The 27,454-nt window shown below is 40.0% G+C and overlaps 1 protein-coding gene across 5 annotated transcripts in view; it reads right to left on the bottom strand.

The window, feature by feature from the left end:
* PPFIA2 (PTPRF interacting protein alpha 2) overlaps positions 1–27,454 on the bottom strand; it is a 581,389-nt gene that overhangs the window by 552,286 nt on the left and 1,649 nt on the right. For 3 of the 5 annotated variants that reach the window (XM_019543139.1, XM_019543142.1, XM_019543143.1), the window contains exon 2: positions 22,169–22,419. In XM_019543139.1, the coding sequence (XP_019398684.1) occupies positions 22,169–22,417 (249 nt within the window). In that variant the 5' untranslated portion in view covers positions 22,418–22,419. Of the gene's footprint in view, positions 1–22,168; positions 22,420–27,454 lie in introns of those variants that run through there. The other 2 variants (XM_019543141.1, XM_019543140.1) reach the window with 1 other exon arrangement.

Raw genomic sequence — 27,454 nt, 5'->3', positions numbered from 1 at the left:
GGGAAGCTTGCACATGGTAGCTGCCACCATCCACCACCCCGTGCTGCTGCTCCACATGCAGCTGCTACTCTGGGATGGGCTGCTGCTTCCTGCGCACGCGCCGCTCACCCCCCACCCCCGCTCCGGTTTCAAAAATCCAGAATTTTCACATTTCTGGCAGATGCTTGGTCCTGAGGATGCCAGATTTATGAGGTTATACTGTAGTGGGTGTAGGTGTGCCCACTAACTAATTTATACTAGTTCTAACACTAGCAAAACTGGCACAAAAAAGAACAATAGTGTGAAAAACTTAAGCTAAAAAATCTAGTTTTGACAGTGTAAAGGGGTTTGAGTTTTTATTCCATTATTACAGTCTAGACATCAGCGTAATTCTATAGGTGACCATCCTGATTTTCATTCATGTATGTGAAAACAATCATGTTCAAAGGAACTAGAAGTCTGGTGTGGAAAAATTCTTTTTTCTTATGTTACTGAATTATATAGTCAAATTCTTACTGGAAAGAAAAACCGCTCTTTCCGTTATATAAGAATATTTCTTTTCTTTGACATTTCTGAAATCATCTCTCTCAAGGTAGATCAGTTGTCACTAGTAGTTTTAATATTCTGCTGCATTGCACACGTCCATGTCAATATTCCAATCATACCTACTCGGACTTTGGCTTCTCTCACAGTTCTTAAAAAAAAGAAGAAAAGAAACACTATACTCATACAAAATGAAATACGTCACCTTTGAAGGATGGTATACAATGATCTTTCTGAGTCATTTACTGACTCATGGGGAAGGAAGGAGTGTACCCACTCCTCAAGGACATTTGTTCTATAGAAAAAGGAATAATATTGCAAAAGATACTTTGTATAATACATTGCTATTTTTGTATTCTTAAAAGAGTTACATACTTGCATTAAACATTTTCCAAAAGTGGGTGCATATATTATAAATAACATGCACTAAATCTAACCTGCACCTTGGCCATATTTGCTTTTAGCTTTCTACAAGCAGTCAGACAACCAGCTTCTAGTTGCATTGACCTGAAGAAGAATGCACTGCATTCAAGAGCTTGTCCAAGTCTAACCCAACAATGCAGTTGATCCAATAAAAGCTATCACCCACAAAAATTCTTGCCTTCCAGTTGCATTGAGATTTAGAGGCCCCATCTGGTTTTTTATTAGAGATATTTTGCAAGCTCCAAAAATTTGAGCAAGGCATCCAGGGTGTAGTCACACTGTGAAGCAAGTGAAGCACTCCAAAGGCATCTGATTTGGGAAGCTACATATATACATGGTAGAGAGCATGTAATACAATCTTGAATCCAGACAGGCCTCCTCTAATGAGCATGTACACATGATTAATAACAGACACGAGAAATAAATTACTATGTAGTAGAAAGATAGAGACCTCTGAATATAAATCACTTCCTTTGCTATATATAAAAATCCAATATGCCTGGGGGGGAAAAAAACAACAAACTAATGTTTCATTAAAAAAAAAATTGTTACATTTTTCTTGATTCATACACCATACTTCACCATAGTAGAGTACCTCTGTGCTGCTTATTATTCTAATTCTCAGATTGGGTGGTAGGTATTTCAATCCCTATGTGAGAAATTTGGAATCAGAAAGAGTATTTTTCTTTACATGACAGGCAAAGAGGCAAGGCTTCTGCAAATTAAAAGATTTGGGAAATATCCTCCTCTCTACGTTGAATCTCTAATAGAAGTAAAGAATCGAGTTTTTAGCTGTCTTCCAAGTAAATCTTTTTTGCTTATAAAGTTGGCTGACACTATACTAAATGCTTTGGGAACAGTTAGAGAACGTGACCTATAACTGGTCTTAAGCAGTGGTACAAATCAAATGAATTACTCCAGGAAATGAAACGCAAAAGAATCTCTTAGAATTACCTGACTTTTTAAAAGAGAATTGCAGATATATTATTTTCCTGACGTTAAGCAGAAAAATGCACATTAGAAAACAGTGCAGTCACACGGAAAAGAGGCATATGACCTATAATTGTCACGAGTAAATATTTGCACAATTTTGATCTCAATTGAAGATTTCTAGTGCAGTCACCTTAAAGTTAATCATAATGCTTTAATTGATTTCACTGGGTTAGGCCCATAGTGACTTATAGTATTTTTGTTATATACCCTTTTTTGGTAATACTGTGCTAGAAGAGAGCAAACTGTATGTAGGCACAAATCATATTTTATTGAGAACTATCTACACATACAGTGTGCTTTCTATTTTGAAGCAGTCTAGAATGAATGAAAACAATATTTTATCCTTTCTTTCACAGGTCTCAAAAATCAGAGTGGAAGTAATCACACATAGAAACAATATTTTTTTTTGTTATGAGGGATCAGTAAATAAAAATTCAGGGAATACATGTATGTAAATGCAGCCTTATTTCTTGCCATATATTATTTTTAAACTATAACTATCCAATTAGACATTAAGAAGTAGAATTATCAGTAATCCCTACAACTGTAAAACAACTGCCAATGTGTGACTGTGATAGAAATATTACATTTCAGAGACTAAATACTTGACTAAAACTGTAACACTGAAATAAGAAACACCTATAGGTAATCTCTGGGTGGCAAAAGTAAGGTTTCAGCAAATCTGTTTCTGTTTACTTCATAACTTATAATATAAATGCTGCTTTCAAAAGCAAAATTTTAACTCTTATACTTCAGCATACACTTAGAAAATTATTCACTAAGTTGTTCATAAGGTGTGCAGAAGTATCCACTTGCAAGTAAACAAACTGACCTCTGCACTTGCAAAGCCAGTGACTATTTTACTGATCATCTTATCTCTCTCTGTAAAAAACCTATTGTAGTTGAATTCAACAGACAAGTTTGATTTTTGTTTTGCATTATTTACTATTTTCCCCCTAACCCTGCCAGAATCCCCAAATCTGAGTGTAGTCTAGCTGGTACACATAGAAGTTTTTGAGGGTTCATTAATTGAAGACTTAGTCCTAACGTGTACGTAGAAATATGGCCACGGCAAAAGAGGATTTCATTACTATAGAAAACTGCAATACTGTATATTTACAGATGGAATGGGCAAAACCACTTTTAAAGCCAATAAAAGCCACAAGAATTTATATTCCCCAATATTGTGCGATACTGTACAATACTCCCCTTTCTTGTCATAGCATGCCAAACACATATCAATTAATTGATTAATAAGTGTAGAAGTCTTTGTCAGAGTATGTAAACAGTATTCATAATTCATATTTCAATTGACAATGTTGGTATTACTCAGCAAAGAAAGCCTACAAAACCTAAACAAGCATGCAATGTAACATAGTAAAAGGAAAGGCATAATGTCAAACTGCAGCATTTGGTTTTCCATTAGTACAGCATTAATTTTAACAGATTTTTTTTAAAGATTTTTCTATTGTTATAGGGTTTATGTTGTATTTTTACAGGCATAAACAATGTCAGACATTGAGAACAACCTGGAGCCCGTCATGAAAGCCTAGGAAAAGTACATTTTGAATTGATTCTCAGTAATTCTCTCTTCTTTGGAATACGTTTGAATACCACCGCAGAGCTGTGTTATATTACCCAACTGTGAAAAACAACCAGTACTCAATTTACCATTGACATATGTTAATTCATGGCTTGATCACAATGCGAAAGGAAAGATTAAAAATATCTCCTAAAAAGAGATGGTAAAGTGATGCAACTAATTAAGAGCTGGAAACCCTTTTGGTTTTCTAAATATGTAAAAGACTCCCATAATATTCAATATCCATAGCTAGGCTGTAATACACAGCCCACAGACTCACTGGGCATGTCTGTAAGTACCCCTTTTAATGGGATTAGCCTAAAATCGCCCATTTTAAGGCACATTAAAGGTGTGTGTCTACACATGTATGCCCTTAACCTGCCTTAAAAATGTGAATTTAGGCTAATCCCACCTAAATTTGATACCTACATAAAACAAATATCAAATTTAGGTGCAATTAACTAAGTTGGATTAGCCCATGTGCAGATGCTGAATCCACATCAACACACCTGCATGTGGACTAATGCAACTTAGTTAACTGCGCCTAAAAATGAGCCTGAATGAGCATTAGTGTTTCTATGTGTAGACATGCACTTGAATCATCTTAATGCACTATAAACAAAAGCATATTAAGTTTAGGCACACATAAACACAAGTGTAGACACACTGTGTATTTAGCTACTGCAAATCCCATTGACTTTGTAGGTTTTGGATTAGGCTCTCAGACCACTAACCAGAACTGGATGGTAGCTTAGAATCAGTTCAAATTCAATTTTTTTTTCTATTATTTCTATATAAAAATGGTGGAATGTGTTCTCTTGATAATCTGAAAGAGAATCCCACAGAGAGTTGTCACTTCTGGCTGCTGGTGTTTCTAGCATCTAACACAGCCTAATTCAACACAGCATACAAATTCATGAACCACTGTCACATCCAGTAATATGTGGGGAATCTATACATAATTTAAATGCCTCAGAAGTTATCGCTGCCATTCGTAGAAGATCAACAATTCCTGTTTGGGATTAATTAAGAGAGGGGGAATAGAATGTTTACAAATTGTAATGCATAAAATAAATGCCACAGCATTTCAACCTTCCAAAACACTTAACGTCAAGATTGTCATGGTAATGACAAATGAATTTTACTAAGAAAATTATTTCCAGTATAGAATTCAGTATGGGAATTAATGTCCTTTAGTTAGACAAAGTTTCTTGGGTGAATCTGATATTTTTTATTAGATCAACTTAAATAGTTGGAGAACAATTTTTAAGCAAGCTTTCGGGTTCAAAAACCCGTCATCAGGCTAATGAAGTTTCAGCAGTTGGTGTGTGCTCTTCCTGGATACAATGAAAAGTAAAAGCCAGAGGCTGGGCTGGTATGCATACAAGACAGGCAGTCAGTGAAAATGTAGATTGGGTGAGGAGTCACTGGGTGAGAGACAGGCTGAGTGGTGGGGAGAGAGAAAAATTGCAAAATGTAGATTTTTTCCTTTAAAGGAGAAAAAGAAGGAAAACCTGGGAAACTGCAGGTTTCCCCTTGCAGGTTGGCAAAGTTTCCCTTGCAGGCTGGCACACATGGACGTAGCAGCCAGGCAGTGTAGTGGTGAGTGGCTTCTGCAGCTCCCTCCAGATAAGTCATTGGGGACAGGAGGAGGGACACTGGTGATGTGTATGGGGGAAGAAGGGCACAGGTGATGCATCAGGGGTCAGGAGGGCATGCACCTATATATATATATTTAGATATATAGATAGCTATATGGATATAGATACAGAGAGAGAGAGAGAGAGAGAGAACACAGCATTTCATTTTAATAGCACAAAAGCACAGATTTTGATTTTCTGAATCAGAACATTTTGGATTTTTATCAGAGAATTTTGGATTTTTAAACAGAGAAAATCAGAATCCCTAAGCACTTGCCTAAGACACGGGATAAAACCTTGTGAGGTGGGACTACAACTCATAACTCACATTTCCTGTTTCCCAGGGAAAAGCTCTAAATCACCAAACCAAACATCAAGCCCAGCTGAGAACTCCCTCCTGTTGAAGCTGGAAGTCAGTGCAGATAGAGTTAAGAGTCACATGAACATAAAGAGAATAAACAAAAGAAAGCCTGGCACTGTGGCCTAAAGAGGTAGACTGATTCGCGAGGAAGGGAGCAGGCTCTTGTTTGCCTGACTTGAAGTGTAGCAATGGTGTTAATGCTTTGGCTGTGGACGTCAACACAACAGCTCTGGCAGCCATATCAAGAAGCCCCATGAGCCAGATCTGGAGATGGATTGTTTGACTTGCAAGGACCCTGTGGTCCATACCTGGCCCATGGAGCCAAATGAGCTTGATGCCTGTCCCTGCATCATACAATCGTTAGTTTTAAAAAACTAAAACAATCCTACTCGAAGAAAATAGAACAAGACAGGCAACTAGGCTACAGTGACACTCCTATTCGCCTTTTTTTCTTCTATGGCAAGACTTTTGAATTCCTTTCCACACAGTGACCCAGCTTTAATAGTAAGAATAAAGGATGCCCTCATCACTATCTAGCCCAAGGCCTAGCTGTTGGGGCATAAGGAAAGTTAGTTTATTTACTTCATATTTGCTGCACTTGAGAAGATCCAAAAGGGTTAATAAAATAAGGTGTCGTTTCAGAATTTCTCTTCATTTCTTCTCCTGTTCTATCCTGCAAGGAATTCTCTAAGACTAACAGAATTCAAAATATATATTATTTATTTCAAGAAGTACTTATATTATTAAATATCTACTGGAGCAATTTTTGAATAGAACAGTCAGCTACACCATGTGTTTCAGTCTTTAAGGACCAGTTAAGTTGCCAACTGAGGTCAACAAAAAACATCTTATTGACTTCAATGGGCATTCACTGAGCTTTACATTCTCATAATAACCTTTTACCTTCTATCTTCTGCGTCAAGCTCTACAACCCTAACCACGTAAATCTGCTTCTCTCTACAGCACAGCTGTCTTTTCTTTCTGACCCCACAATGAATCCCACCTTCTTGTTTCATTCCCTCTTCTCAATGCTTTTGGTACTTGCTCTGCCTAGAATTTCCTCCCTAATGCAGAAACACATCTTCCCTCAAAACCTTCCTCAAAATTCAGTTCAACTGGGACACCCACAAATGTTAACCCATATGAATAAAAATGTCATGGAATTTCTTCATATTTAAAACAAAAGACACCACTTCTTTCTACGTCTCCTACTTGACTACAAGTTCCTTAATTTTTTCTGTAACTTCATAATCAAGAGTCCTTTAGGTTCACAACAAATAAAAAACAGCAATATATTCATTCAGAATACCTTTAAAGTAACTGGGAACAATCCCAAATTAAAAGACTGGCTTAGAAGGTTGAGATTTACTTAATAAAATATATATCCTGTTCTTTATGGAATCTTGGGGCAGCATCTTGCTTCGGCTGCAGTTTTATACTAAACCCAATAGGAAGCTGCCTGTCTTAGCTGGCTTCTTAAGGGTTCCCTGCATCTTGAAAAATCTAGACTTCTGGAATACAATGAGGCAGACAGACACTGTGACAAGCAGCAGCAGGGATAGGTCAAAGATGAGCACTTTCCTATTTTAATGGATTTAACTAATTGATTTTGGGTAGAAGGAAAAAACTGAGAAACTGGAGCAACACTGTGAGAAAAAAGGCTGAACTAAGGCTCCTTTTAAAAGCCATCTCCTATATATTTTTCACACTTAATAAAGGTGTATCTGTTTTTTAAAAATTAAGTTATGTTGTGCTATTCCCTGACACATTCCTGTTCCATCTTTTTTCATAGTCTTTAGAATAGGCACAAGCTTTCTTCTAGAGTTTCTTGCATTTTTTTCAGGAATGTTAGTTATAGCCATGTTGGTCTAAGGACATAGACAGACAAGGTTCTTTGGGTAAATGTGATATCTTTTATTTGACCAACTAAACAGTTGGAAAAATTCTTCTTTACAAGCTTTCAGGCATAAAGCTCCTTTCACTGTGACTGTAGTTTACAAGCAATGTTTTGTCTCTTATTTCAATGGCAATGAAATGGCCTTTATACATGTTTGAATGCCCTCTCTGCTCAATTCTGTTGAGTGGTATAGTTTATTTTTATCTCATACTTGGTCATTATGAGCACTGAAATAATGAGCCATCAATAGTTTATGTACCAGTTTATGTGCCTCATTGAAGCTAAAATAACTGATAGTGATGTTTATGAAGCAGGATTAAAGAGCAAGATGCTACCACACAGTACATGCTACTGGCTTCAGGCAATCACCACATGCTCCCCCTCTTCAAAAAATAAAGTTTCTGAGCTTCCTTTCTTACAACCCACATTCTTCTCCTACTGCAAAAAGGAAGTCATTATTCTGTGACTGTAACATCAGTGTTATCATGGAAGTCATTAAGATGGCATAAGCACCAGGACTGTTATGTCACTGCACAATGAGGTACTGTATATTAGAATGGGAAAATAAGCTTTACGAGAAAAGCCTCGTCTATAAATAGTAATTTGCTAAATATAGCAAACATAAAAAGGAAAAGCATAAACTTGTGTATCTTCAAGAATTACTTGAGAAGAATTCAAATAACTGTACAAAGGATTGCTCTTGGGAAAATGCAAACAGCTGTAATAGAAGAGAGAAACCCTAATGAAAGGCTAACTAAGTCATTGTCCTAGTTATGATAATGTTATAGCTGAGTTAGCATTTTTCACAGATAACATTACGTAGGAGTCATTACCAATAACAAAAATTATATTTATTACTATGCAAACAACTATTAGTGGTTAATATAAGATAAACAAGAAAACCCACAAATAAATGACAGTAACCATTACTTCCTATTGTTTTGCTTCCTAGATCTGATGTCTGGCCCCTGACTAAAACTTCACCATGGTTTTCTACTTATAACTTGGTATTACTGGCCATGCTTAAGCCAAACCATTGTTTTTCCATACATTCTATGTAAATTTCGCACCTACATTCATACCTACCTGAGTTTTTGGCAGCGATAAGGACTTGTATCTTTTCAGCTATGTTTGCACTGTTGCAGCAGATACTCACAAATAAGGAAATAAGTCACTGCTCTTGAGAACAGTTGAAACCAAAGTTGATATACACAGCTAAGGGCACATCACCACCTCATTTTTAGTGTTACGGACACAGAGCAAAAGCAGAAGTAGGTGGGCAAAATTTATTTCCCTTACACTGAGTGTCCTAGCATTGAAGTATACACAAACCCTTAATGTCTTCACTGGAAGTTGCAGGTGCTTAGAATACCTGGGAAAAAGGGAAAAGTCAACACATTTCTATTTCAGAGGCCAAACAGACTGTCACTGAAGCCCCTGGAAGTCTAACACTTTCATTAGGCACTGGGTCAAGCTTTAACAATAAACGTTGATGTAAGTGTCTAACAAAGGGCATCTAATACTCTATGTTTTAGCCACAGATCTTGAATGAGTTAACTGGATCATGATTTCTTCCCACTTATAGTATTCTTTTAAAATGTATTTGTACAGTAAGTATACCATTTTATTTTCCAAAGCTCTTTTTTGCCTCTCTTAAGAGGAGACATTGGATGCGTCTACAGGACATGCTTTCCTGTGCAGTAAACTAATCTACTGAACAGTATGGCATCACCATACAACTGTGCACGGCAGCTACTGCACAGTAGTAAGTTAGGCTAATGCAGTTTTCTACTACTTGTAAATACAGGTAGTAGGTTAACTGCACATTAGCTATTGTGCAGTACCACTTGTATAGATACTGACTGAGAGCAAATTTGCTTCTGATCAGCCACACCAGCAGGGAGCAACAGGGGACATAGGAGTTCTCTGTCCCTGGTCCTAGAGCTGCTTAGCTGCCGACTCCCTCCAGGAACCAGGAACTGATCAGTGTCAAGACGGGGCTGCTCTCTGCCCCTCTCTCCACCCCCTGTCCCAGTGCTACATGGCTCCCAACTCCCTACAGGAGCCAGGAACCAAGCAGCACTGGGCCTGGGGAGCTCTCTGCTTCCCTGACCAGCAGGGGGCTGGCTAGATCTGTCCCGTTTGTGAGGCAGTAATTCTATATTGTATAAATAGTATGTGTAGACATGCCTATGCTCTCTTTGTATGGAGCAATATTCCCAAGGCAAAATAAAATTAATATTCTCAAAATCTAATATTCTCAAAAATGAGATCTTTTTAGAAAGGAGTGGTAATTCATCATTAAAAATACTTGGCGATTCATTTAAAATTATTGTAGAACATCAGATCTTCTATAATGTAAGTGCAAGACAAAATGGAAGGACATCAGATCATAGATGTCTTCTATAAAGCAAGTAAAAGACAAAATGGGAAGAAAAGAGAGGAAAATTCCATGTTTATCACAATATTTTACATGTTTTTCAACCTGGCACTTGGTGTTGTGCTTTCTTTCCTTATTATTTTTTCCTGTTTATTTGATATTTCCATTCTTAATGAATATTTTACTTGCATACAAATTTCTGCAACTAGAAGCAATACATTTAAGCAAAGTGGGAAAAAGAGGAGGGTGAGAAAAATGGTAGGACCTGATGTGTATGTCCTCATTATTATAGTGAACTAGCTTATTCTTTTGTTCCTAGTCAGCAAAACTTTTATTATTCATCAATACTGGGAAACTGCAAGGCTACCAACAAACTTCCCTAAACACAATCCTATTAAAGCTTAATATTGATCAAACTGTACAGACAGGTTCAATAAAACAAGGTCACTATGTTTATGCCCCTGAATTTTCCCTTCTTTCTCTACCTCTTCATTTCCAGATGTCAACATTTCCAGATATGTCTTATCAAACAATATAAAAACTTTGAAAACCCAGAGAAATAAAAATATACTACTGATAATTGTTAATAACTAATGATTCTCAGAAATAATGTGAAACAAGAAATGCAGTAGGAAATAAACTAGCAATTCTAGTAGTCTGAGGCACAACATTAGAAATAAACAATGTATTTATCCACATTCAAGGAAAAAAAACAGGGTTTTAAATAATGTTAATAGTGGCATATTACTAGTAGGGGAAAAAACACATGTCCAATTTAAAAATTAATACATTTTGACTGCTCTGGTCTCAAAAGGTTGATTTTAGATAATATATTTAAATGTAATTTAAAAAGCTGTCCCTTGTATAAGAAGAAGACTATATGACAGATTCCAATCTTATACCAATGAAAATCCAAAGCTTTCTGATCACACTGCAGTAAACTATGAGTAACTAAGATCAGAGTCTAAACCCACGGTGTGCTAGAGGGCCACTTAGGCAGTTGTGGTGAGCTATCACGAGTCAGGTCAGCCACACAACGCTGGGCTGGGTCAGCACACCCACCCCCAGCCCACAACAGCTCGCCAACACTCCCTGAATGCCTTTACCCCGTGCTCAGCCAAGTGAAACAAATGGGGCCACAGGTGGGCAGGGGGTGAAACCTGGGAGCAGGACAGGGTGCCTGAGCAGCAGGGCCAGGTTCAGTGGTGGCAGAGACTGGCACTGGCAGCTGGAAGGAACCACCGCTGCAGTCACCACACCACCTCAGCCCCACTGTGTGCTCAGGAGAAGCAGGACTGGCTGCATGCACCACAACCCAGGCAGTCCTCCCCTGTGCCCTCACCAGGCAGGGCTCTGGGACCTAATGGTAAATCCCTTGTTGGGCCAGATCCAGATCACAGGATGTATTTTGCCCAACCCTGGTCTAGACCCTTGTTGTAAAGACTTCCTGCCAGCATACTATAGTAGAATCACATGTGAAGAGCCAGCTTTCTAAGACTCTATTTGTGAGAATTGTACAAGAAAAAAATAAAATGTACATCTCATATTCTGAGGAAGATTTACACACATTAAGGGTTGAATCCTATTTAACTTTACACTACTGAAAAGGCAGTTGGCCAGATACATTGCCTTTTTTTGATTCTTACACTTAGTTAGGAAACATACTGCACTTGCAGTGTGAAGGCACAAGCACTCACATGCTTAATAAACTTCACTCTGGCGAAACAGCTATACGGCAGACTTGAGCAAGTGCAAGTCCCCTTACTGTAGCTGACCAAAAAAAAAAAAAAAAAAAAAGAGAACAAGCAGGGGAGGAAGGCCCTTTTATGTTTTACTTCAATAGCTTGGTAATTAGAGCACTTGACCAATAAGTGAGAGATCCAGGTTTTAGGACCCATTTATCCAAATGTTGTTTGAACCTGTATCTCCTCGTTTCCCAGCACAGTAGTCAAACCACCACACCACAGGTCAGGTGTTATACCTTCTGCCTTAGTGTCCACTCTCTGTCATTATGAAATATAAGGTACCAAACTAGATGGACCTGTGGTTTGACACAGTACAGCATTACTTATGTTCTTAACAATTGTGGGGGGTGACCCCAAAAAACAAGGGCTAAGTTAAGAAGTAATTACCAAATTTACTCTATTAGTAAATGACACTGCCCTACCGCAACCCCATTTAACACGGGGCACAAAACCTCTGACCTTACAATCAAAAAAGAGGCAGCAAAGGATGGGGCAGGCAGCTGCTGCAGATCCAGCCAAAACCCAGGGTTAGGGCTGGATTGTGAGCCACAGCTGCTGCCTGCCCCACACCCCCACTCTGCTTCTACATGCCCTGCCACACCTCGCCCACAACCCCCAGACTCCTCACAACCACCCCTGTACCCAATGCTACACCAGTACAAGGGCTTTGGTTTGAAGATTTCAAATGTTTTGTATTAACCAAGGACTCCTGTCTCTTTATGTGGAAAAAGATGTATTCAGTGGATCTTATCATACAGCAAAGGCCCAATACCTCAGGCAAATTACACAGCGGACTCTACTACTTGGAACAGTCTCTTAACTGCAACCAAGCACTTCGGTATTAATACAAAGACAACTGAGGCCACTCTTGTATTAACATTAAAAGTGCCCAAGTCAAAATTATTTAATAAAAGCAAATCTTAGGAAAAACAACTGACAAACAATGAAAACATTTTGAAAGATATCCTGTTAAGGATGTCCAAGGAAGAGCCACCTACCATTTGCTCAGTGTAGTTATAAAAGATATATCACGGGAGGCTAAATTTGGAAGAAGCTCAAGGATCAGTAAAAAAATAATTACAGTGGAGTGGAAGATGGCTTAAATCCAGAGTATAAACAAATGCAAGTATTTAAAATGGGAAAGCATACTTAAAATGTTTAATACAAGTAATTCAAGGTGTTTTGTTCTCTTGTATGCAACCTTTATGAAATGTCTCCTCCTACTTGTAGTATTCAGAATTGCACATCATCTGCCACCTCCACCAAATTAAGATTCCTTAAATGGTCTAAGTTTTGTCACTCCTAAAGGCACATTCTAACTGGGCAACATGGTAGGTAATTACATTCCCAACATTTCTGAAGGCCTTTTTAGAACTTAACAGATTCCCATTGCCTCTGCCCTGACTCCCTGTAGACTGTTTTTGAGACTTATTCTTTACAGATAAGGATAGTTAGATGCAACTGCCTGCAAGAGTTCATTAATAATTTCTGAAATGGCAAAATGAATTGTTCTGACGGGAAGGAATTCCTGCTGATTTCACAGTATTCTTAGCTTCTTCTGCTCTGTAACACAGACTTAAATCTGCACGCCATTTGCAAGCTGGTAACGTACCAGTATGCCACTAGACTGCTGAATACGTTCCATTGTTTTCTTTGCTACAAACTATTCTATATACAGACACACTACACTCTCTCTCGTGTGTGTGTGTGTGTCTGTGTGTGAGAGAGAGAGAGATACAAACACATACTATAGTATACTCACTATGACACAAAGACATACACACAGACAGACAGACTGTAAATGGCATTCTAGAGAATTTTTAGCAAGGAAGCAATATATACTACAAAAACATATACTGTTAGCTCTACAGAAAAAGTCATGAGAATATTCAGCTTGAAAATGGTACAAATTCAATTACAGCCAAATCATATTTTGTTTACTCTACCATATCTGTTACTTTGTTATATATAATTAGTGTGCAGCAAAGCACACTAGCCATTTTTTTTATAAGACTGTTGACTGTTCTTGTCAACAAACAAACAAATTATACTTTCTAAAATATTAGTACACAATGAATTGTAATAATTTATTCTCAGACAAGTTTCATTCAGACCTTGTGTATGCGTGCTAAACTGGAAAATCCTTATAATGTATCAGAAAAAAAATGACATCAACTTGAATGAAATTGACAAATGAGACCCTGATCATGCAAGTGGATTTGACTGAATCAAATTTGACTGAATTTGAGTCAAAAGGGACTCCTATATGTAAAACTGTCAATTCATACAAGTCAACTTTCAGAAGCAGGACCTAATTAGTGCTATTCATGCACTTCATTTTGATGTTACCAGGCTTATTCATGCTTAAGGACAGACATTAAATATAAACCAGTTTAAGTGATAAGAAACTGGTTTAAACCTGTAACAACAGGTGTTCAGTGCACATAAACCTGCTTGAAAATGACTGAAACTGGTTTGAGATCAACCTGGTTGAATGTAGTATCAGACTTAACTGATTTAGGTCAAACTAGTTTATGGAACATCTGTCCCAGACCCTTTGCTGGTTTAAGAAAAATCAGAAATGCCCAGCATGCTTTCTGGGCTGGGCAGGGCTCAGCTGGGCTGGGGATGGGCAGAGCTGGCCCATCCCCTCTGCTCCCTGGCTGGAGCTCCAGCAAAGACTAAAGGCACAGAAGATCTGGCTGGCTTTCCCCTGCCCTACCCCCACCACTCTGCTTGCTGCTAAAACAGGGATCTCCCCCTCCCTCACATCTCCTACAGCACAGACCCAAGCTCCACGGACCTTATGCATGCAAGCTAATGCCGAAAGGTGTCTGTGTGTGTGTGTCTCCAATTTCACTGGGACAGGCAGACTGTAGGGCTTTTTGGAACTAATCAACAGGTCAGCTAGTAAGCTGTTTAAGAAGATCTTGAACTAATGAGAGAGTCTATAGTTTTGCTGATGGAGTGATAAACACTGTTATCAGCTCCCTGCTGGCTTGCTTTCCTGTCAGTTTGCTGTAGATAGTATAAAGAAGCAGGGAGAGGGAGATTGAAAAGCTCCATATCATCAACAGATGCATGCACTGCACAATGTCCTTGCCTCAGAGTGCTAGCAGGGGGTTGGCAACACTCCCCCCCCTTGAGCAACCAGTGAGGAAAATCATAGGATGCTATACCAGAGTCCCTTTGGTGTCTGCCACTTTAAGAGTGTGAAGAGGCAACCAGCTCTGGTAAATGGCCATTTTAAGATTCAGGCCAACAAAGTAGGAGGCAGCTGTCAGCTGCCTAGCACAAGGGAAACAATATCTCCCATAACAACTGCTCTCGTAACACTAGGAGATAAGAGCATCAGCTTATGGGGATGGCTAGGAGGCTCTTGGTCCTGGGCATGACTTGAAACTGCACCCTGCCAGGGAAGGGTGGTCTGGTGGGGCTCCTAGTGGCATGGGAGCCCCAAGAAACTGCTAGGCCAGTTATCTCCCTGGTAAAAGGCAAGAAGGGGAGCCTTAACCCCAGCCCCCACCTTCAGGCAGGTTATTTATCATCAGAGGCAGTTGAGGACTAGGCACACACTGGTGAGGCACATGAGCCCATGTGGGGTGCTAGACCCTGAAGACTGAGTGGTGGGCCAAGCATGCCCAGGGTGGCACCTGAGCTCACTGGAGTGTAGGGCCCAGAGTGGGATGGGTGGTGGGGCCAGGCATGCCCAGAGGGGCACCTGAGTCCCAGTGAGGTGGAGGACCCTGGCAAGTAAGGGGAATCCCTGAGAGCAAGAGGGAGAGTGAGGTCCAGGTAAGCCTTCGGGCACCTGAGGCCAAAAGTGGGCTGAAGGCCAAGGGGAGACCCTGAGAGTAAGAGGTATGAGTAGGGGCCCAAGGTAGGGGCATTATGTTCTGGTGTGGGGCCAGAGCTAAAATAGGCTCAGCTGAGCAATCACTCAATCAATGCACAGTAGGGTAGCAGGAGATGCCTGAGACACTGTGCTGAGGCTGACCGAAGAACGGAGAGCTAAGCCCAAGGATCTGACAGAGTAGGACGGGATGAGTGTGGCCCAAGGGGGCACTATGCAAGAGACCGGGTGAGAGCTGGTGAAGTGTAAGAGGCGCCGGTGAAAGATCGGTGGTATGGATGTGGCCTGTAACCTGGCAGTGAGAGAGACACACCTGTGTGTCAAGTTCAGCCCGGCCTTGAGCTGGCGATTGAATAGCAGGTCATCTGTGAAGCTTGGGATGCAGCGGGGTGGCTGGAGCTGTATACATAGGCCCAGGAGAACAGGGCATACAAAGGGCAGCCTCCCACCTAACTAAGGCCCTAATCATTTAACAACAAGGCAAGGCAGACGAGAGAGCCAGGCGGAACACCCAGAGGCAGGTGGGAGACCAGCACTGTGGCTGGTCGAGGAGTCCCCACATTGCCACAGAGGGTGCAGGCAGACCTCTGAAAATCTGAGGTCCTGCCAGAGCCTGGGCATACCCTCCCCTCCACAGCTTAGCACTATACAAGGGAGGGCAGGCTGGGGGTCTGCTCAGGGTGTGTGGGGGCACGGTGGGATGGGTGGCAGCAGTGCTGGGGAGAGGGGGCTACGGAGAGCTATGGGGAATTTTAGGGTGGCTGTAACCCCCACCCCCCCCAGCACCACCACCACTGCCCACCTCACCCACCACAAGCACAGCCCCTGCCCAGCACCGTGCCACCAGGAAGAGGCTGGTGCAACCCCCAGCCCTGAGCCCACAGTGGCAGCCCACCCTCACCCCATGCACAGATCTGGGGGGCACATGCTCCCCATGCCTCCCCTGAAGTGTGTGCAACAGTGGGAACTGCCCCCCCTTCCTCACCCTTCATCCCCCCTGGATGAGCTGCCCATGGCTCCACCCTTCACCCTGCCCCACCCCAGCTCTGCAGTGCCAGCCCCACTCTCTCCCTCTCTGTGGGGACCTTGATCTGCCCCCCCCACGCCCCTTCCCCCCGCAACAAACTTACTAGCCAGATGCTGCTCTCCAACTGCCGGGCTGCATATCAGCAATCAGATCAGCCGATCAGTACCGGCCGATATGGTTGGTCAATAATTGGCCATTGGTACAGGCTCAAAAAATCTTTATCAGTGCACCCCTAGTTTCAACATTGTCCTTAGGAAGAAAGTTCTTTTCTTCTCTGATATTTATCCCAGTGATATATTTACACAGAGTAATCAAATGCACTTTCAACCTTAATTCTACTAGACCAGTGTTTTTCAACTTGTGGTCTGTAGACCCTGAGGGTCCACAGCTTATGTCTAAGGGATCCACAAAATATGACTATGATCAATCAAAAGTATATGAATAACCACAATTACAATTCAAAAGGGTTCACACCTGCATTCAAAAAAAAATGTAGGGGTCTGCAAATGCAAAAAGGTTGAACACCACTGTACTAGACTAAATAAGTCACCTTCTTTTAGACTTCTCTCCTAAGAGAGATTTCCCTATTCTTTTGATTATCCTAGTAGTTCTTTCTTGTACCTCTTCCAGTTTGGTTTATTTCTTCTTCAACATTATGCAGAGGACATTATTCCAGAGGCATTCTCACTGGTGCCTCATCCGGTACTTCCCTTACTTCTACTGGAATTCCCTGTGTAATATACCCAAGGATAACATTTGCCTTTCCCCACAACCCCACAGCCACATCCCACTGATACACAGTTTTTCTTTTTTATATTGGATTAATACACCCCTGCCCACCTTCTTCTTCTGTCACTTCCATCTGATGAACTCCCAGCATCTAGCAAAATTCCTGTTATTGCCTTTCATGACCTTGCATTTTGTACTAGTGAACTCTATCCTATTGCTTCACTCTCAAAGTCATCCAATTCTTGCTGGATGTTTCCACTAGTCTCTACTCTGATGACATGGCCTATTCTTGTGTCAGATTTCATTAACACACCCCCTGCTTTTTGTGTCTGGTGCTTCCCTCCACAGCTGCAGTGCCCCCCCAGGACTGTCCGGCTAGGTGCCTGAGGGCAGGTGCCACCTGGGGGTCGCCACCACCGTGGAGGGAAGCATTTCCCACCCCCGCAGCTCAGGGACTACAAGGCCTGCCAGCAGTTCACACCCTCCCCCCTCCCCAGCCACCGGAGAGGCAGGTAAGGATCTGGCCCGACCCCTGTGTACACACCACAGGGGTTTACTTCACCCTAAATTGAAGCAGTGTTTTTAAAAACCCACCACTTCAATTTAGGGAGAATTAAACCAAAGTAAATCCCTGTGGTGTGTAAGCCTCAAAGTCCAGATATCTTACATGTTGCCTTGTCAAGAAAAGAGATCAGATTAGTCTTGGGCAATGTACTTTTCATTAATTCATCTATTTTATCCCATTTTCTGTTTACCTCCAGGAATTTAACTATTCTTTTCTTCAAAAGTCCATCTGGGGGTCATGATTGACCACAAGATGAACATGAGCCACCAATCCGATGCTGCAGCCAGCAAAGCAAACGAAACTCTCACTTGCATCTACTGATGCACCTCAAGCAAGACCCAAGAAGTCACCCTCCCACTTTACTTGGCCTTGGTGAGGCTGCAGCTGGAGTATTGCATTCAATTCTGGGCTCTACACTTTAGAAAAGACATGGAGAAGCTTGAGAGAGTCCAGAGGAGAGACACACATATGATTAGAGGTCAAGAGAGCAGGTCTTATGATGACAGGCTGAAAGTCATGAGAGTTTTCAGCCTGGGAAAGAAAAGGTTTGGGGGGGCTTGGGGGGAGGGACAGAGGGGTGGGACTTGGTGGCAGCCTAAAAGTATATAAGGGGTGTGTATCAGGAACTGGGAGAACATCTGTTCACCAGGCCACCCCAAGGGAAGACAAGGTCAAATGGTCACAAACTGCCGGAAGATCATTTTAGACAGGACACAAGGAAAAATGTCTTTACCGTCCAAGTCTCCAGAGTGTGGAATAGACTCCCCCAGAAGCGGTGCAAGCACCCACTTTGGATACCGGCAAGAAATGCCTGGATGCTTATCCTTCTGGGGTCATCTTACCCCAGCTGACTTCCTGCCCTTTGCACAGGGGGCTGGACCCAATAATCTCACAAGGTCCCTTTCAGCCATAATGTCTATGAACTTTTGTTCTGAAGCCCTGTAATTATTAGGGCCAGATTAACAAGCCAGTAGTTATCCTGATCACAAATCTTTCTTAAATAAGGACACTACAGAAGCTTGCCTAAGTCTATCCCAATCATGCATTTGGTCCAATATGAGATACTACCCTTATATGTGCTTGCCTCTCAACACTACATTTGCTGTTCTCCAGTAATTCAGTACAAAGACTTGATAAACTTATTATAAAGAAAAAACTTGATGCCATACTTAGAATTCTAGGTTACACTTGTATCTAGGCCCCCCACTCCTACACATTACATGTATTATACAATTACCTCATTAACTGAACAATTTAGACAGGCTACACGTATGAATTAACTAGCATGCCATTAAAAGGTCCATCCAGCTATAAAGTTAGAACTGTAAAATGAGTAATAACTTTATAAGTGCTTTCTATCCAGCTGTAATTTATACATGTGGCATAGCTATGCCCCTGTGGCTGGGAGTCCCCATCAGTTAATGGGGTCTCCCAGCCCTGGGGAGTGCACCATGTGCTGCTGCAGCTGGTAGTCCTCTCAGCTAATGGGTCTCCCAATTATGACAGCACCATCCGCAGCAGCCCGTGGGGCACTGCAGTAGATGGGAATCTTGTCAGCTGCAAGAGCCTGCTACTTGCCGGTGCAGGTACAACCCAAGATCGTGATCCCAGGCTCCTCATGCGCCAGCAATAAGGCATAATAGGATTTGAAACTGGATCCCACAATCATGCCTCCTGCCATACACATGTGACAGGGCAGGAAGCACGATTGTGTGAATTGTACATCAGATCCTATCACATCTTTCCCTGAAAGTCTAGAGGGATCCCTAGTATTGACAGGATCAGGGGCTAATATTACAGAGGATCTCAGATATCTTCAGTTCCTTCTTTAGTCTTGGTGAAACTAACACCACTGAAGTAAATAGTGAAACTCCTCAGTGGTGCCAGGATTTCAGTCCTTCATATTTATTATTTGAAATGAAAGCTCTACAGTTGAACGGCTGTTGAATGTAAGGAATTGATGGATAAGAAAGAAGTGAATAATTGTAATACAATACGGTGTTCTATAATATATCACATTCACTTAGAATTTTATTATAGCACCTGTTCCTATACATACAGTTGTAAACAGCATATTCAGTAGCCTAAATAGTTAACATTTCAAATCAAAACAAACAGCTACTTGAAATGTGATTTTATGAATGTTTTTCTCCAATCAGGCAAAACTTTAAAAGGTTAGTTTATCTTATGATATAATTCTGACATAAGAGTTTTTGGTTCTGATGCTACTGACAACAGGTATGATAATGAATGTATACTTATGTTCCAGACTAGCACCAAAGAAAAAAGTAGCATACCAGAAACAAAAAAAATTAACCCTACTTCATAAATCTGACATAAACTGCTATTGTATTTTCAAGATGTAAAGCTGTACGTAAACAGTAAACATTAATCAAATTTTGAAAGTTCAAGAACCAACACAATAGTTCAAAAAGTGTCATAATAAAGCAAGATTCAAGTTAGATGGTATCCAAATCTTAATTCTCTTTCAGGGTATTTTTTTCTTCTGCAAGTCTTAACACACACAGATTTGTCACTTTAGAAATAATGACGTGAACAGCATTTTCTTATGAGGTTACATCTAGTAACTAAAAATGCAAACTTATCATTCAAAAAAATCTCAAAACAAAACCAATGCAGAAAAGCATTATATAGGATTTTTTAGCTTCAAAAAGGGGGAGCAAAAGAGAAATATGGGCACGATATTTTATATATTTAAGAACGTATTTTCTATGCTATTGATGGGATAGTACTCCTGCTTATAATAATAGGTTGCTAAGGAATTTGTGTGTATGAATATCTGGATGTGATTGGTGAAAAACAGCTGGTTCACTTTTAAAATCTGACTGGAGAAGAATCCCTTAGTATACTATGTGGTACTACTTCATATGCAGTTTGGTGAAAGTCTATTTCATTTTTATAGAAGTCGCATAACTAATTATTAAAATAATCAAAAAATATTTATGATTTCATAGAAATCGAGTTTCAAATAAAAGGAGTAAATAATGGAATTAAATCTAGACTCATATTGTACCCAAATACAGGGAAAAGATCAGCTAGGCCTTAACTATGTATACATGTTGCTTTCTCATCTAATATTGTTTCCCAAATCGGACTCTTAGACTTCAGCAGGAGTTCTGCCAAAGTATGAATGAAGAACATTTAGATCTAAATTCTCCCAAGAGCTCAATAGCGTTGAAATAGCTCATTATGAGGACTGGGTACAGCCTCTCTAACCTAATTTATTCATTGATGTCAAAGGTGCATAGCTACAAAACTTTCTCTCAGCAGCACTCTCTGACAAAAGATTACCCCCATTAAAGTTCCTGACCTAATTTCCCTTCCATACACTTCTCTCAAGGAACAGCACAGGTTGTGGGAGAAAAAGAACCATCCAAATTAGAGAGCACAAATAACCTTATTCTATTGTTTAATGGTAGCAGAAGGCTTCATTATTGCTCCTGTCCTTTTAATGTCACCAGAATTACTGAGCAACTCTTACTCTTAAAACCTAGTGCTCACATTGCAGGCACTACACTTTACTCTGCAACTGATTCCCTACTTCTTTCTCTCATTTCATTCTTAGCATCAGCAACAGGCCCTTAACCAATTCCTTCAACCTAACCCTACCTCAACTAACTTTTCCCTGTCCCCTTCCTCAGCAACTAGATATGATTGAATTTTCAGGTTCCAGACAAATCCTCAAGCCATGCAAAGGTTGGGAGAGCACAGAGGATCATATATATGGAATACACACTTCCTTTGCTACATAGTTTGTGTCAGGAATTTGGCATAAGCTAAATTGTAGATCCTGATCAAGGATGAATTAGTGCCTTTATACTTGCTATCCAAAAGAAATAGTATTACAGTACCCTGTTTTAATTTAAAAAAAAAAAAAAAAGCACTATGTGCCTAAAAAGCTCAAATTAAAAAAAGAGAAGAAAAGTTATTTAAAGCAGAAGAAAAATTAGTAAGAGATCTATATTTTCCCTGTTTATTAGACTGTGCAATATTACCTACTTACCTTACGTAAACTAGAGTAGTAGCAGTAGTTGCTATAACATTAAGAAATACCTCTTATCCAGAGCTGACTATTAAGTGAGTTAATATCAGTTAATCAGCTTATAATGTTTCTTCCCTTCTATCATCATAGTTTGCATTTCAAATCAACCCTTGCATGTTGTGAAAGTTAGAGCAACAGCCAAAAGAACCAAAATTTAGGGTCTTAATCCTGTGCCCCTTAAAAGTCAATGTTCAAAGCCAATTGCAATTTCAGGACATAATGAGTCTAGATCATGTACTATTGAGCCAATGAAAATGTTGCCAAAAAAACCTCAATGGGAACAGGATTTAGGCCTTATGGAATACAAAATTGTAACCTATTAAGATTGAAGTTGGTTTCATCAGTTTTTAGGTGAACTTTATAAAGAATATCTTTACTAGTGACATACCTGGGGCAGTGCTGAATTGAGCTGCCGTTGGAGGGAGTCTCTGTCATAGATGACATCCTGAAGGCGTTGCTGTGCGAGTGACAGGCTTTCCTGCGTCTCCCGAAGTGTGTCAAGGAGACGGTCCCTTTCATCCAGCATGTTTACCATCAGCTGCTCAAAGTGAGAATCTGAGTCCGATCCACTACTCTGGGACCCCCGTTGACTCATGGGGGTGTCCTCATTTATCGTTGGCATTACTTCGCACATCATTTCTTTAAAATAAAAAAAAAAAGAAAGAAGAAAAAATCTTGAGTAGGAAAAAAAGGGGGGAAATTCCAATGAGAGATTAAATCCATCACAGGAACCATTACTGTATTGCTGCATTGTTTCTCATCTCAAATTTGTTTTCATTATTAGTCAGGTAATTAACTGGCAGACATAAAATTTAAAAATGAATTCCCATAGTACAAATGTTGAATATGATCCTTCGCTGGGTGAGGAAAGGTGTTTTAAAGTTAGTAATGACTTGATCTCAACAGCATACTTCAAAATCATATCAAAAAAGTTTCTTTCCTGGCTTTGGATTCTTTTATCTCTGATATCTCTCTGATTACCTACATCATTTGTGGCTTGTCTGTGTCAATACCAATAACTGCCATTTAAACTGCTGGGCTTGATCCTCCTGCAGGCTTCTCTGTAGCAGACACCAGCCTGACCAGTGATCCAGTTGTATGCTACTTTAATGATGCAAAGTTAATCTATTTTTCTAGCCAGTTATTCCTTCCCTCAGGGGAAACTATTCCCTGGTGATCTTCAAGAAAGAGGTCAAGAAATAGAGACTCGCTGCTAATCACCATCCTTGCAATACCTTATTCGAATTGAATTACTACAGACAAGAACGCAATCTTATAAAGCCAATTTGTTCCAACTGTATGGTGGCTTTACAAAGAAACAATTAGTGTCACCTGGTCTAGCTACTCAATTAAAATAATCACATCAAATTCAGAGTCTAGATTATGCTTGTGTGGAATCCTGACCCTTAAAACTACTAGGCGTTGGTATAACATAAAAAGGAATAAGCAGGACATTGCAGCCCTCAAAAACCCCGTGTGACAGAGTTTTGAAAATCAGTCCAAATTAAGGTCACACTAGGTGCATCTACACATGCCTTAAGGCATCATTGCTACTGTGTTGCTACTGCATATTAAGGTTGCTACTGGACAGTAGCAACAGCGCATGGTCTTTTCGTGACGCTTAATACACGGTAGACTAATTCTACTATGCATCAGCACAGCTTTTGCCATTACACATCGATGCCCAGTAGAATTACTCAACTGCACATCAAGCATCTTGTGTATACATGCCCACTTATAACCAATACCAAACTCTATGAAAATACAGAGAGGATCACCCAAACTGCCATATCTTTGCCCTTCCAGCATTGCTTTCATCATGTAGAACAGACCTACATTAGATATGTATCTAAAGATTCTGTTTCTGATAATCTCTCAGCTTCAAAAGATCTCGGAGGATTTTTTTCCTCGGGAAAATGGTAGGTTCTAAAAATTTCAGTTTCAGCAGCTGAAGGTTAAAAATTATTTGTTGTAGGAGTTTGCCTGTGAGTCAGATATAAAGTGGAACTTCTGGAAGCCTTTTCCATTCTGCCATGAGTCCAGTACACACAATCTTTACCCCTTCTGGAATATTTACCCCCTGGAATTAGCTGGTATGGGAACGTAGGACTGCTACACAACTTAATGTAGGAGCAGCCCAACACTGTTTCAAACACTAGGTGGAAAAGGTAGCTGAGCCGAACAACATAATTAAAGTTAACGTTATTTTTTATCCCAGGCACAGGTAATACGATTGCTGGAATTTTTTAGTTGCTATTTCCTGAGAGAATATTCTAACGTTATCAAAATGAATTGGTCTTGTCCATGTTTTAAACATCAACACAGAATTGAAACTCTTAATTTTCAATTTCTTCTCCCAACAGATTTAAAATAGCAGAATCAACAGCAAACCTAATACTTCAGTATGGCTGCTAACACATGTGGCATTTGTCTCCAAATAAACTATTTTTATCCTGAGACAATTTTTACTTTCTCAGAAATTTCCACTGGTAGAAATCATTCTAGAAGAGGGAGTGTGTACAGATGCCCCAGGGTGATCCTGGTCTGGGGGAGGTGTGGGCACCAGTGACTGCTCCACTCCTCCCAGTCCATGGGGCAAGTGGAACAGTGGGGAGAGACTCCCCATGCCTTCCCCAGACCAAGGCAAGGAGCAGCTTCTTCTTCTCCACTCCTAGTTTTCAGGGCCAAAACAGAGGCAACAGATGAGCAAAGCCCCGAACCCATTCCTCAAGTTGGACAGTGCCCAGTATGGTAAAGAGGCAGAGAGCAGTGGAAACTGCTTCACTCTTCTCTCAGACTGCAATGGGTCGGGAACAGTGAGGCAAAAGACCCCCCGCCCATTCCCCAAATTAGAGATCCCCAACCTGGGGAGACAGCAGGGAGCTTTGGGGGATGCTCCAAAATCATCCACAACAGGACTGGAGCAAGAAAACAATCCTCCCACTCGATCCCCACAGCTGGGACCCTGCTCTCATCCCCTCCCAGACCAGTTCCTGCAGAGAGAGCAGTGACTATCCTGTATGTGGCCTGAATGCTTTCTAAAGGATTGCATTGGAGCATCAGATATTAATTTGTGACCTAGCTCCTATGCAAGCATTAAATGATTACTACAACTCTCCATGAAGACCTCAAGGGAAGGAAGATATCAGATCCAGTTTTTCACTCTACTGAATTATTTTCACATCAGTAGGAATGTCCTTCAGTTTTCCATACAGCTCCATGTGTTCACTAAAATCAAATACGTATATCCATGCACATACTAAAATATCTATGCTGTATCCACATGTGCATGGTACTTCCTCAAATGTTATGCTAAGATACTATACTCTTTATTAAGTATGGCACCCATTTTCTTCCACAATCACTTCTCCTGAAAAGTCCTTTCTAAAATAGGCTGATTTTGAGCTGTAAGGAAGGGGACAACATATAAAGATATAACACTACAATCATGAAAAGACAGACTCCCTTTCTTGAAACTTCCTATGTTCTTAAAATATATTAACTAGATTTACCTCAAGCCATAAAGTTCTGAAACTTAAGGACCTACCATATCAAACTTCATGTGAACTCATGAAATACCCACATGAATTTGGGGCATATTAAAATTAACCTTAGAATTTCATTGGAGATTCAACCATCACAAGTAGGATTTGTTTAAACTTGCAAGGGAAGGTCTCTCAACTTTAAATAAATGCATTCACTCACAATAAAGATTCCTTAACTAAACTTACATGTAAACATGTCAAAGAAAGTAGAAAATTCCTTTCCACTTTATATGTCTACTTTTCTACTTTCTTTGACATTCCAAGACCCTCATATAAAAGAAAAGTGCAACGGAAGATTTGAGTTAATTTAATTTTTCCAACAATATAAGAGAAAGAATTTTAAAAAGATATGAAATCTAGAAAATCCAAAATCTGCAGGTGAACATCTACACACACTGAACAACAGTTGTGTTAATCTCTACTAGTATTTTTTGGAAGGGATCATCAAAAACACAGAAACATTCTCTCAGAAATCACAGGCACTGAATACAAGTTTGTAATGTAAGTCATAAGAACATACCAAATTGAAGTTAACTTTAAACATGTTGTGCAGCATTTTGAGGTATTGGTCTGTTTTGGGAATTAATCTTGAGGGTTTTGGATCTGTTACCTACAACTGGTGGAATTTCTCTTCTCCCCCCCAACACGGTCAATATGCAAAATATAAACAAAGACTGTTGTCTTCCTTAAATTTGCACCAGAAACAAAAAAACCAAACAAGAAAAATCACTGCTTTCTTCTCCACTTAGAGTCAAGATACATCTCCACTTATGAGTCGAGTAGACTCAACAATGTGATAAAACTCGGACAGGATTCAATTCTGCAAGCTTTAGTTAGGTAAGCTTCTACCGAATTTAATGAGCAGAGACTACCAGATTGACATATTAGTTCACAGTTATACAGTCATGAAAATCAGGATAAAAAACTGGGCTCCGACGGAGTCAAATCTCAGTGGTATCTTTTAAGAATGTAAGAAGTCAGAAGGCCGTTGATCTAAGTGTGGAGCATTACTAGCAGAATGAGGAAGAAACACACAAAAAGTGAAAATTGAGATCTGAGAGCCAAATGGCTTGTGAGAATGTAAACCACAACCTGATCTTCCTTGTTTTGGCTTAACGTTTCTACAATTTAAGGAATTAACTCTTGAGGTTATGAGTGTCACAGAAGTAAAAATAAAACTGGAAAGAGCCACCCCATCCGCTCATTCAAGGAAAGAATAAAGGGTAGAGGAAAGGTAAAGCAAGTTTTATGTTTAGTCTTTCTTTTAATGTTTTGTCTTCAGATTTGAAGGGAGGCTGGGACCCTAGCACCACATTTACAAAGCAATCACTTATAAACACAACCTCATCAAAAGTATTATCTGATGCAACAAAAAGATTAGACCCTGAGGCTCTACAAAGAAGTTTTTGTTTTCAGTGATTTAAAGATAACTAACGAAACTATATTATTTCTGCACGAAAACATATAAAATTTATCAACAAAATAAAAGAATAAACCCATGATGCAATGCACATCCCTTTTATTTTCTTATACAAAACATAACCATTGCCTCTTTAGATAGACACAAACGCTGTTCCTTCAGTTTACCAACAGATAGCTAGAACATTAATTATAACCCTTTTCCCCCAAAAAGAGCAAACTGCTGCCAGTTCCCAGTGACTTCACAAGCAGCTGAGGGTGTACTGCAACTTGTAACATCATGACTAAATTGATCCCCCAGCAAGCTCTGAAAGGAAAGAGTAGGAAACAAAGGACTGATGCTTTCCTTACAACTGATGTACTGAATATATGCTCCCACAGCAGTGGCTACTCATTAAAGCAGTGTGATCACTTAAGATTAAAGAAACTAGACTAATCATGTTTCTGAAGATTGTGCATTTCTGCTTGATATTCACAGGATTGATGTACATAGCTGACTGCTTCCACATACTCCATGACAAACTAATTTATAACACTTAAGACTATACTATTATTCCATGTGGTAAAGGTCATCTTTTTTTTGTGAAAAGTCTGGTACAGTGTATAGTCAAATTAAATTATATGAGTCTGTGGGCTTTCACATTTTAGTGATATGCCTCTGTCACTTGCTCAAAGCTTGCTTCAAAAAAAAAAAAAAAAAAAAAAAAAAA

Source organism: Crocodylus porosus, unplaced genomic scaffold, assembly GCF_001723895.1.
Source record: "Crocodylus porosus isolate Cpor-Errol unplaced genomic scaffold, CroPor_comp1, whole genome shotgun sequence".
NCBI classification, from domain to species: Eukaryota; Metazoa; Chordata; order Crocodylia; family Crocodylidae; genus Crocodylus; species Crocodylus porosus.
This window is presented reverse-complemented; position numbering and strand designations above follow the sequence as displayed.